The following is a 13,285-nucleotide window of genomic DNA, read 5'->3' as shown; positions in this document are numbered from 1 at the left end:
TTGCCTCAGATAAACAGTGTGAAACCACAATAACCATCTTTCCACTAAAAATACTGAACATTCTGTCTATCAATGCTCACCTCTCCACATCTTCTGTCCTGCAACCACCAGGGCTGTATATTTTCTTAACATTCCATTTACTGACCGTCACAAGTCCTCAAGTCAACACAATTTAACTTTAAAGCCTCAAACATTAATTCAAAAGCAACCCTGCCAAGTTTCATGTATACTCTGGGCATCACTTATCAATGCATAATATCTCTGTGGTAGGGAGAGGTTGGAGACTGGATTATAGAACTGGATATTGAAGAGATGTCTGAATAAAGGCAAGAAAAAGCACAGAGAGAAAGGGAGCAGGTAAAGTGTATTTAGTAAATGGCTGAAATATAATAAATTGGGGCAGTATATATTTAGTGATTAAAAAAATTATTCTGTGATCAATTATACGTTGAAAGGTGATTTTGCTAGCGTATTCTGTACAGATTGTGTCCTGAAACTATATATGGTATGTGAAAGCTGTATCACACAAAAGTAAAAGCAAATTACTTTCTCAATGCTTTCTCAATGCTTGGTATATAATTTAGGTATCAACAGGATGACACCCTTCTTGGATCCCGTCCCCTTAAAACCATACCAGTCATGCTTCCATACAATTAGCCTTAGTTACTGAGAACCCAGCCATGCCTGAAGCATGTCAATGTACTCCCCCAAGTAGATATTACTTTGCCAGTAACCAACCAGCAACTGTTACTCTCAATCTACTTATGTGGTAATTGGACAGCTCTAAATATAGCATTGTGCTGGTAGATGAATGAAGAGGAACACTTGATAGGCATACTGTTACTCCAGTTTGTGTTTAGGAACAGAAAACAGTTAAGAGTGACTTATGTGGATTTAGGGAAATGCGGCTTTTACAGATATATAGCTACACAAGACAAGAAAAAGGTCCTTGATAATGTTTCCAATGAGGAGTTAAACTGACAATTCTGTGACTTAAGATTACTTATAATTTCCTCATGCAGGTGGCAGGAGTTGATGAAGGTTTCTGACAACAGGGCATTAAATCTTTCTTAACCACAAGAATTCTGCAGTATCTTCTCTTCTTTAGGCCTTCCTCACATGATTCAGGTGGTGATGGTTCTGGTATCATTATAACTTTTTAAGTCACCATCTCATCAGCAAACTAACTGAATCCAGAAATCTGCAGCGAGAGATATTCTAAACCTGTGCAGAAGGAACCACATAATCCCTGAGCATAGTGGTTACCAATTTTAAGAAGACTTTTCTCAGAAGGCCTCTGGGTTCTGAAGGTACAATCCTTGGCCTGGACAGTCTTCATACAGTCTAAGGGCCTAATTACGAGTGTTGCGGTCCGAGGACTGCCACAGTCGCGTTGACGGTCTGAACGCTCAATTATGACCCCAGCTGGCAGACCCGCCACGGGAATACTGACCCCACCGGGAACATGGTTCCAGACGCCGTGACAGCGGTCAAAGATGTACTCAGCCAGGGTGGCGCTGAACTCGGCACGTCGTGGCTGATTACAACTCCCCTCACTGCCAGCCTTTCCATGGCGGTCTGAGAGGCATGGAAAGGCTGGCGGTGAAGGTGTGCTGGGTGCCACAGGGGGGCCTTGCACTGCCCATGCCCATGCTTTGCAGACAGTGCGCATTCCTAGGGTACTGGTCGGCCCCCTCTGTGCTACAAGATAGCACTCAGCTCCTTTAATGGAGCTGAGTGCTATCTTGTAGCACTGTTCCTGCTGGTCTGACACTGTAATAGGGCCATGTAATACAGCCATGTCAGTGGTGTCCTCCTCGTGAGTTTGGCGGTCCTGCGGTGGGACCACCAAACTCTTAATGAGGCATTAAATTCATACTACGCAGTCAAACGAGAAACCTAGGATCAAACCTCCTGATCATTCATCCTTTTAGGAGTGCCTTTTTTGTACAGTGAGACAAAAATACATGGTCGGCACTCACAAAGAGAACAAGGAATAATCAGCCATCAACTAGCTCTCGGATAGGACTCTCAGACTACAAGCCATACTTGCTTGCATATGCAGTAGGCAAAACTATCCCTCACACACTGCACCAGTACTTCTCAACCTGTGGTTTCGGAACCCCAGGGGGTCTGTAAAGCCTTCTTAGAGGGACTGCAACTGCTTAAAAAATTAAATATTATTAACTGATTCATAAAGTGTAAGCAAATAAAATGGCTAAATGTACAATTGAAAATTTTAAAACGTAATGTAAATGTCTAGGAATTTGAAACTGGAGGTTAAAATTAAATCAGGATTCTAAGTGTAATTTAATTCAACAAAACGCAGGGAAACTAACAATGCACATATGATCTCTGCTCCAACCAATAACAGATGAGGAGCTGCTCTGAGGTCACTGCACACCAATCATACACTGAATGGAACCTGAGGGAATCCTGAGAGCAGGAAGAGTGCAGAGGTGAAAAGGGATGATCCCCCCCTTTATATATACTGCAGAGAAACAGGCTGTTCATTACAACAGCAGGGGCTGCCTGTCTAACCATAGATGTATACCCAATTAGCACCACCGCAGGCATAACTTCTAGACCTACTACACAAACTGCAAGATGGGCATAGCTTACTGAGAGCAGAAGGACAAGAAAGGCACAGAGAATGGTCACCCAGGACACCCTCAAGATGCTACAATAAGGTGTGTAAGCAGCGTTACTCTTTTGGGACACTTTCAGATCCCTGCTATAATCACTATCTATAGAACTGTAGTGAGGACTGCCTCTCACCTCCAAAACATGTGTGGGACAAGCTATTTCAGAATACCACCTGCATGCTTCTAGTGACTTAACTTATTGATTGCTACTAAAGAAACTCTCACAAAAGACAGAAAAAATATGAAGCTTACTGAAGAGGAGACGGGCCATCTGGCAGTCCAAGCAACTGAAGACACATCCCCACTTCCAAGGTCCAACCTAATAAACACTGGGTTGGGATACTGGAGGGTTGAATTACACAATCTTTAGTAAAGGTTTAATGACTCCTAGGCCACTTAGCCATGTGCGCACAAGAAATACACGGATTAAGGGGAGGTCCACAAGGGGCCCAGGGATGAATCATATTAGTACTTTCACACACTCATGGCATTGGAAGCGACCATCTGATGGTTTGAAGGGGTATTCTATGGGGCAGATCCTGAATATGAAAATCCCTGTAAAATTTAGTGGGCATATTTATCAGAGAGTGAGAGAGACTTAAAATATGTTGTGCTAATACAAGCAAACAATATCCTATGTTACTTGTTTAAAAAATCACTTTCTATATCGAGTTAAAGACAGCAATTATTCAGAAATCCTTGTGAAAAAATAAAGTTAAAAAGCCTCCTGTTGGACTTTAAGAACTATTGTTAAAAACTGAAAGTTGTGGAATGTGGAAATAATTAATCTTCTCTGGGTTGTTTAAAAAAAAATAAGGTTGTCAACTAGAATGATTTTCATAAGCCTCTGTTTTCAGCTAGAATACAGAAACAAGCCCTGAACCAATCCATCCAGGTAGGAAAGTATAGAAACAGAAAACAGAAAAAGTGAAAGCTGCTTCTTTTTTCAGATGATATAACTATTCTTAGGCCATAGTTTGTGGAAACTGTGTTCCTAAATGCGATGTTAACCTGTTTCTCAATTTATTACAGGTCTCCTTCCCAGCCACTTCCTAACTCAACACCCTTTGTCTCACCGTACTCACCAAACCTCTGTATCATAATGACAGGTGGAATTGGTGGTATCAGGAGGTGGACCATTTGATTATCACACGGACCTCAAGAATGGAAGATGGTGACAGGCAAGGAGGAAGTTGGATTTTGAAACTGTATGGGGTCCAGTGCTTTCCTATATATTTGAGGGGGTACTCTCAGTGTTATGTCTACCTTATGTTCACCAAGATTAAAAGCCTTAAAGTCAAAGGGGTGTAATTGAGAGACCTGACTAGGTCAATCACATTACTTCATATTAATTATTCTGGCTTGTAAAGGTCTGATGTTTACGAATGTAGCAAAACAAAATTATGCTGAGGGCTCAGGATGGGATGGAAGGAGGGAAGTTTATCGGTTTTTCAACTGATGCCATACACCAACTGAAAAATAGTTATGTGATACGTTGACAGGAAATTACACAATAGTGTGAAATTTTATCCAATTTAACATTCACACTATGGACCCTATTACATTAACTTTAAATTGAGTAATTTAAAATCAATTACAAAAATCTATGTTTAAGCACTCTGTCCCTCACAAGGAGTCCCCTAACTGTCCTATCATCTTACATATAGCAATAGACATAGAAGACAGGGCAATCTAGCTTGAATGCCAACTGTACAGTATGACAAGGAAGACTCCAGAGTCTCCACATTATCTCATCTAGACAGAATCCCCAAAGTGCATTTGAAATAAAAAGGGTAATAGTCTCATTGCTGTACATAAACTGAAACATGGTGCATCAAAGATGCTGAATCACTTTCAGATGGGTTAGGAGTAGTGTAAAAACCAACTCATGCTGATCGTATTGGTGGACGTAATGTCACATACTGAAACAAACTAGACATCCAATGGTTTGCATGTATATTACTATAACATGACAATTTGGGGAGTCATAAGAATCTTTAGCTTAACGTTTTCCTTCACATACCTCAGACTCTTCGACCTGTTCAGTACTTTCATCTTCAGTGCCATTATCTTTAGGCATGTAAGTCATTTTCAGTCTAAGGTTACCTTTAACTCGTGATTTGTGACTGTAAAGAAAAACACAGATTCTGTTAATAACTGCAAAATAAGCACTGTACAGTAATATGTAATTGTTGCCTGAAAAGCTACACATCATACATTTTTTCTTAACACTGAGAATAGTGTTGAAAGTATAGATTAGGGGAGGTAAGATGGCTGATTATATTTGATCTTGACTTGCTCCAGGGGGCGATGTATAATCCTGCAACATCCTGTTTAAATAAATGCCATCTCACCTGCAAACTACTGTGATTATGAAGGGAAGTGATCATGCCTGGGCAGTCTTGGGAAATGGAGCCAGCCTTTGGTCCTGTAGACCTTTCTGCTCCGGATCTGAAAAGGATAAAATGTTACCCGCCTTCTAGTGAAGCAATATGGCGATTGGTGGAAGTTTTAAAGAGAGGATCCGACTGGCACAGTTGCTGCAGGGTGCAGTTGAGGATAGGAGAAGACTGCCACTAATGCAGAGGTTGATGGACGCAAGAAAATAACTTTAGTTTGGATGTGGTGTGGAAAGCAAGAACTGTTGCAGTACCCAGCGACTGTCGGTGAATGGTCAAGCCTGTTTGCTGCATATTGCGAGGCAAGGGAGGTACACTGCTTTTGTGCCTAAGGCATTGATAACAATGTCATTCCATATAGCTGCTGGGTGCTACAAAATACTGCAGCTGGGTCTTAAATATACATGGGCACTAGGGTCTTGTTCAAATACTAATAGGAGTGGTTACTCTTCCACCTGCCTAAGCAGCAAGGATATTTTCCAATAATTTAGCGAGTCACGGAACCAACGTGCACAAATTATCATTTAGTATACTTCTGCTTTGTGTAGCTGGGAACTTAGCCCAAGAGTTATCAACTTGGAGGAGGCAGAGTAGTCAAATCGATTTCTTTCGGCTCGATAACAGTGCTTGAACACAAAATTGACTCAATCTTGCTCAATGTGCTGTGGAGATGAACTATGTTTTTGCAGATCATGAAGAGGACAAAAGCAACTGGGGAAATGTGGAAAAAAAATACAGAAGACAAAGGGCCTGATTTAGATATTGGCGGACGGGACTCTACGTTACAACGGTGATGGATATCCTATCGGCCAAAATCTAAATCCCATTGGGCATATTCATCACCATTGTCAGTTTACCTAAAACACATGAGTGTGGGGTGACTTACAAGTTCACCACACCATACCATCCACAAACCAATGGACTTGTTGAAAGCTTCATCATGACATTGAAGGACATGATCATGGGGCTCCCTGAGAAACTCAAAAGGAGATGGTATGTCCTCCTGCCATGCTTGCTTTTCGTCTACAGAGAGGTGCCTCAGAAGGGAGTAGGGCTTTTCCCCTCTGAACCTACCTCTGTTTGGCCACCCTATAGGGGGATGACTTGAACTTGTGAAGGAGGGTTGGGAAAGATCTCTCCATGAGCCTAAGCAAGATGTGGTTGACTATGTGCTTGGCCTCTGCTCAAGGATGGCATAGTACATGGAAAAAGCATCCAAAAACCTTGAGGCCAGCCAACAGCTCCAGAAGCAGTGGTTTGACCAAAAGGTTGCACTGACAGAAGAGTTTAAACCAGGGCAGAAGGTATGGGTTCTAGAGCCTGTGACTCCCAGGGCACTTCAGGATGAACGAAGTGGCCCTTACCCTATCCTAGAAAAGAAAAGTGAGGTCATCTACTTTACTCAGACATCCTCACTGCCCAACAGCAGGCTGACTGCGGGCAAGTCTTTCAGAAGTACGCAGAGCTTTTCTACTTAACCCCTGGACAGACACACCTGGGTAGCCATGATGCTGACATAGGAGGCAGCTTGCCTGTCAAATCACAGATTTATTTGGCAGTATGATCAAATTAAGGAGAACATCAAAGTTGAAGTCTACAAGATGTTGGATTTAGGGGTTATTGAACCCTCTGACAGTCCCTGGGCTAGCCCAGTGGTCTTAGCCCTCAAACCTAAACCCAAGGGTGGAAAGAAAGAATTGAGGTTCTGTGTGGACTACAGAGGTCTCAACTTTGTCACCAAGACAGATGCTCACCCTATTCCAACGGCTAGTGAGCTGGTAGACAACTTAGGTGCAGCAAAGTTCTTCAAAACCTTCGACCTGACTGCAGGGTAGTGGCAAATGCACATGGCACCAGGAGCAAACGTAAAGACTGCATTCTGTACAACTGATGGGCATTATCAGTTCACTGTTATGCCCTTTGGTTTAAACAATGCCCCTGCCACCTTCCAAAGGTTGGTGAACCAAATCCTTGCTGCCTTGGAGTCCTTCAGTGCAGCTTACCTAGATGATATTGCTGCCTTTAGCTCCTCCTGGCAAGAGCACCTGGTCCCCCTGGGGAAGTTTAGCAGGCTCTGCAATCTGCAGCCCTCACTATTAAGGCATCCAAATGGCAGATATAACAGGGCACTGTTGTATACTTGGGCCACCTTGTAGGTGGAGGCCTTGTAAGTGCAACCCTTACAGCCCAAGATCCAGACAATTCTAGGCTGGGCACCTCCAGAAACCCAGACTCAAGTCAGGGCATTCCTTGGCTTGACTGGTTATTACAGGGGGTTTGTGAAAGGGTATGGATCCATTGTGACCCCCTTCACAGAACTGACCTCTAAGAAAATGCCCAAGAAAGTAAACTGGAATGTTAGTTGTTAAAAGGCCTTTGACCCCCCTCCCCCCCCCCCTCCCCCCGAAGAAGGCAATGTGCTCAGCACCAGTTTTCAAAGCTTCAAATTACTCTAAGCAGTTCATTGTGCAGACAGATACCACTAGACATGGGACAGGAGCAGTCCTGTCTCAGCTGGCTATGACCAACCTGTTGTTTTTATTAGCAGGAGGTTACTCTCCGGCAAATAGCACTGGAATGCCATTGAGAGGGAGGCCTTTGCTGTGGTTAGGTCCCTGAAAAAGTTGGTACCATACTTGTTTGGTACTCACTTCATTGTTCAAACTGACCACAGACCTCTCAGATGTCTATTGCAAATGAAAGGCGAGAACCCTAAACTTTTTAGGTGGTCCATCTCCCTCCAGGGAATAGACCTAAAAGTGGAACATAGACCTGGAACTGCCCATGCCAATGCAGACAGACTTTCCAGGTTTTTCCACTTAGACAATGAGGACTCTCTGGGGAAAGGTTAGTCTCATCCTCTTTCGTTTGGGAGGGAGTTGTGTATGAAAGTGCCCTTTGGAATGGTAACCCACCACGTTTTCCCCGATATTGATGTTAACTTGACTGAGTGCGTGCTGGCATCCTGCTAACCAGGCCCCATGCCCAGCCCCAGTGTTCCTTCCCTAAACTGTACCAGTTTGAACAATTGACACTACCCTGGCACACAGCTAAGTCCCTTGTAAAAATGTACCATTGGTACCAAGGGCTCTGTAACCAGAAAAGGTCCCTAAAAGCTGCACATCTATTGTGCCACATTAAGAGACCCCCCTCACCAAGCATATGTGCACTGCCATTGAAGATTGTGTGCGCTGGTGGGGAGAAAAAGGCAAAGTTGACACAGACCCCTTCCAGGGTGCCTATGGCATAGGTAAGAGCTGAGGTGAACCCCTCTTGGAATAATCCTCCATCTTGCTTTGGAGGATGTGAGCCAGTAGGGTTAGGAATGTGCCCCCTTCCCCAAAGGAAGTAGGCACAGGAAGGGAGTAGCCACTCTCAGGGACACCAGCCATTGACTACTGATTTTTCACCTCTGTAACGCCCCAAAATCTAGTCAAAGGCTCAGGCCTCCTGTTACAGTGCCCCAGAGCACTCCAGCTAGTGGAGATGCCCACTCCTTGTACTAAGCCCCAAGGTCCACGTTTGGCTGCAGGTCTGGATGAAAATTTAGGTAAAACAGGGAGGAGTGACCACTGCAGCTAGGACCACCCCTAAGGTGTCCAGAGCTGAACTGAACCCCTCCTTGAGGAATCCTCCATCTTGTTTTAGAGGATAAAGACCAATGGGATTACGAATTTGCCCCCCAACTCCCCAAAGGAAGTGGGCACAGGAAAGGTGTAGCCACCCTCAGGGACAGTAGCCATTGGCTACTGCCTTCTGATCCCTGTAACGCTCCTAAATCTACTATTTAGGTGCTCCCCTGAGCCTTACTCACCTGATTCCTGGCGACCTCAGAAGAAAGAAGAAGAACTGCCAAGCTGACCCCAGCAGAGAACACTCCAGACGACAACTAACTTGGCCCCAGCCCTACGGTCCTGTCTGCAGTTTCAGAGACTCCTGTGCCAAGAATGTGACGCATCTTGCAGGGCCAGCAACCTCTACAGACCCCCAGACGACTACCTGCCCAGCAGAGGACCAAGAACTCCTGAGGACAGACGCCCTGTCCAGAAGAAACCCTCCAACAGGACTCCAGAACTGCGAGCCCTGCCAACCCTGCACCTGATGCCCACAGCCCAAGTCCAGGTAGTCCACTGGTCCGGGAGAAGACCCCACGTGATTCTGACCTCAGTTTCACACTGGGTTGACCCCTACTGGCCAACACAACGATGCCTGCAGCCTGAATCCGGAGTACCCACCTGACCAAAGATACCCATTGCCCAAGGGGAACCTGCACCCGCTGCGCCCTGGCCTTGGGGAATCTGGCGGATGGTCCAGCAACATCCAGAGGGCGACTCCCCTACCTGTCCAGCCTTTGGTTTCCCAGAATCAACCCCCCCACTTCCCTGGACCCAGCCTGCAGCATCTTTTGTGACCCTCGGGGTCCCCCTATTGAAAAGCATTGGGTGCCCAGCTCTGTTTGCACATCCTGCACCCGGCTGCCCCTATGCCGCTGACTCTGTGTATTTGGTGTAGACCTGTAACCTCAAACCACCCCCCACCCAGTGTTCCTCTAAGCCCCCCAGGTCTGCTCCCAGAAGACGCGGGTGCTTACCTTCCAGCAGATCTTCTTTGAGTGTGCCCATTCTCAATAGGATCCTGTTGTAAAAGCGACATCAAATTTGAACTCTGCACCCGGCCGTCCCTGTGTTGCTAGTGGTGCATGTTAAGGGTCAACTTCAACTTTGACCTGTGAACATCCTAACCCCCGTAGACTGGAACTGTAAGTTGAGTACTTACCTTCAAAACATACTAATACTTTTCCTATTCTAGGACTGCATTGGTTCTATGAAAAATTACACTTTTGAATTAGAAAATTGCTACTTACTTGTAAACTGCTTTATCCGCTAAAATCTAACAAATTACATTTGATACATATGCTTGATATCTACTTACAACTGTACTTACACGCAACAAAGTTCTTCTGGTTTTAGTACTAAAGTAACAAAATATAATTTTGACATATAAAAACAATTGGCCTGGAGTTAGTTATTGAGTGAGTGCCTCATTTCTTGACTGTGTGTGTACAACAAATGCTTTGCACTACCCTCTGATAAGCCTAACTGCTCAACCACACTACTGCAAAAGAGGGCATTAGTATTATCTACTTTAGCCTCTGTTAAGCCTCTGGGGAACCCCTGGATTCTGTGTACACTATACACGACTTTGGTGTAGTATTTACTGAGCCAGCTTCATGCAGTATGTATTAAAAAAAAGTAGGAAATACAGATAGTAAAATGCTGCACATATACATATTTGGCACAGTTAAAATATGATTTTAAGGTGTATATTAGCTGAACGATTATATTAAAAAAAGATTTTGGGCCTCATTAGGAGTTTGCCCGGTCCCACCGTCAAACTCACGGGAAGGACCCCACCACCATAGCAGTAATGCCCCCCCTGTCAAGCGTATTAGAATGTTTCCACCGGGCTGACCAGCAGGAACATTGTAATATGTGTTCTCGCCGTGCTGACCAGCAGGAAAAGTTTTAGGATATTGGTCTTGGCTCCTTTAAGGGAGACATAGCCAATATCCTAACACTCAAGCACCCTTGGAATGCGCACTGTCTGTAAAGCAGACAGTGCACATTTGAGGGTGCTGGGCAGGGGCCCCCCTATGGCCCCGCACTGGCTTTCCACCAGTCTTTTCATGGGCCCTCGCTATGAAAAGGCTTGCGGAAAGAGGGGTTATAATCAGCCAGGTGGTGCTGAGTTCAGCATCGCCCTCGCTGGTTACAAGCCCGACCACCATCATGCCGTTGGAAGCCATGCTGAAAGCGGTCCTCTGGCAGGTCCGCCGACCAGGGTTCTAATTGGGCAGTCGGACCACCAAAGTTGTGGCGGTCTGACTGTTAACGCTCGTAATGAGGCTTGCATTGCATGGTGCTTGTACACGCAACATACTAAATGCCAACACAACACACCTAAGACCCACACAACATACTGGTGTTTGACGCAAAACTATTTTTAACACCAAGTAGCCACGCAATCCATATGAAAACTATGCAACACTACGCATACATACATAACATTGTACCAAACCAATGCAAAGTATGGCTAGTGTATACAAATAATTTCCGAAATATTTAATACGGAAGAAAAATAAGAAAACCTAACAATATTGAGAAACATTTGACGTTTTATTAAAAAAAAGTTTGACAAAATAAACACACAAAACATTTATACATTTAGTCATGATTTAGAACAGGAATAAAACCATTCCAACATCTTTTATTGTAAATTATTGAATACTCAATAAAAACATATAAAAGTAGGTGTCCACCATTTTATGATCAATGGTTTACTGTCTTGTGGCGTCACCACATGCTCCACTCAGTCCAGAGAAGAGCAGCCAACCCATTTGGAAACAGTGGCATCAAGCTACAAAAGTACGTGTAAGCTTACTTTACAACAACACAATACAATACTAACAATAAAAGCAGGCCAAATATATATTTTTTTTAAATCTTTCACAGACAAACTGAAGGCTATCTTCACCCACCATCTTCAACCAATATATTGCTTTTACAGCATTGTAAATTATCCTTTTTTGTTGTAAAAAGTAATAAAATTAAACTTAAGTTAGAACCTATGACTTACTCAGGACAGGTTCTGGACATTGAATGGGGAGTAACATTTTCTACTTGACCACGGAAAAAGTACTTACCATAGGGCAGGTGCTGGATAGTGACTGAGGATCCTAATTAGTTTTCTAAATCACCCGAGTACTCATCTCAGGGCAGGTGCTGAACAGTGGCTGAGGGGCAAAATTACTATTCTAACTCCGCTGTGTACATACTTCAGTGTAGGTGCTGGACACCAACTGGGGGTCAAAATTACTATTCTAGCTCTGACGAGTACTTACCTAAGAGCAGGTGCTGCACATGGCTGGGTGACAAGATTTCTATTGTAACTATGCCAAATGCTTACCTCTTTTTCTTTTCCTTAGACTTCCAGATGGTAAAGAAAGAGCCTACATCTGGGAGCATAATTAGTCAAAATCCACACCTCATATTTAAAAAAAAGTCAACACTGTATAGGTTAGTAATCCTAAAAAACCTACTAACTGCAAACAAAACAGAAATGTGTCAGGAACAGCAAATATTTTACTTTTTTCTTTCCAATATTAAATAGATGTACAAAAAACAAATAGCTAGGACACTACTTAAGACCTAAAGAAGCCCAAAGAAAGAGAACAAAAAGCCAACCAGATAATACATTATAACATTATAATACAATATAACCCAACACCCAACATTTTCTCTCTTTATTAACAGATTTAATAATTATTTTTCTCCCTCAACAGAGTGTTTTTCCTAACAGACAATTTTGTGAAAAAAAAAAAAACACGTTTTTATGTACATTTCACTAATGATTATTATTTTCTCTTTTCAACCAACAGATCGTAGAAAAAAATGGAAAATTGAAAGGAAGGGAGATATATGCAATCCAGAAGAGAAAACAGGATGCTAAAACATGGTGGCTACATTTATGGTAAGGAGAGATTAACTGGGCCCAGGACTCACTGGAGATATGTTGAGTATTTTTCATCCCAATGGCACTGGCAATGCGTTTACTCAGAGTGACACCGTGGTAAAGACCACAGACCATAACCACTCTGGAAAGGAGATTGAAGTGAGGAAGAAAATCCAACAATTGAAAACGTTAACAGACACCTATAATGAACCCTATGGTTCAGTTTTGAGGGAGGTAGCACAAACCATCCTCATGCATGTTGCTAGTAGTATGCCCACAATACCTAATTTAAGGAGCATTGTCCATGCCTCCAAACCTTCAGTTACTTTTACTAATGAACCTTTCCTACTGCATGACAATAAAAACCCCCTCATTCGCATACTAATTTTCAGGAAAATGCATACGTTGGGAACACCTGAGAATACTAACATTTGGATGATACTTTTAAATCTACACCCCATCCACTCACAGACATTTACACTATTCATGGCAAGATTAAGAATACCACCGTCCCATTAGTAAACAGCTTATTCCCTGACCAGCAGTCCTCAACTTTCACTGAATTGTTATCAGTCAAAAAATTCAAAACTGTAAATACAAGTCATAGGAAATTGACAAATGATTTCTAATTACAAGTGATTAATACTATTACCACACCTTACCCTGAAACACAAATTCAAGGATGTTTTTTTCACTTTTCACAGGCATATTGGCAAACAATTAAAAAAA

The 13,285-nt window shown here is 43.2% G+C and overlaps 1 protein-coding gene across 1 annotated transcript in view; it reads right to left on the bottom strand.

Moving 5' to 3' along the window:
- NEDD4 (NEDD4 E3 ubiquitin protein ligase) overlaps positions 1 to 13,285 on the bottom strand; it is a 1,239,834-nt gene that overhangs the window by 856,689 nt on the left and 369,860 nt on the right. The window contains exon 8 of the mRNA XM_069222425.1: positions 4,669 to 4,771. Coding sequence (XP_069078526.1) covers positions 4,669 to 4,771 — 103 coding nt within the window. The remainder of the gene's footprint in view (positions 1 to 4,668; positions 4,772 to 13,285) is intronic.

This window comes from Pleurodeles waltl, chromosome 3_1 (genome assembly GCF_031143425.1).
Source record: "Pleurodeles waltl isolate 20211129_DDA chromosome 3_1, aPleWal1.hap1.20221129, whole genome shotgun sequence".
NCBI lineage: Eukaryota > Metazoa > Chordata > Amphibia > Caudata > Salamandridae > Pleurodeles > Pleurodeles waltl.
The sequence above is the reverse complement of the archived record's forward strand: the minus strand, read 5'-3'. Positions and strand labels throughout refer to the sequence as shown.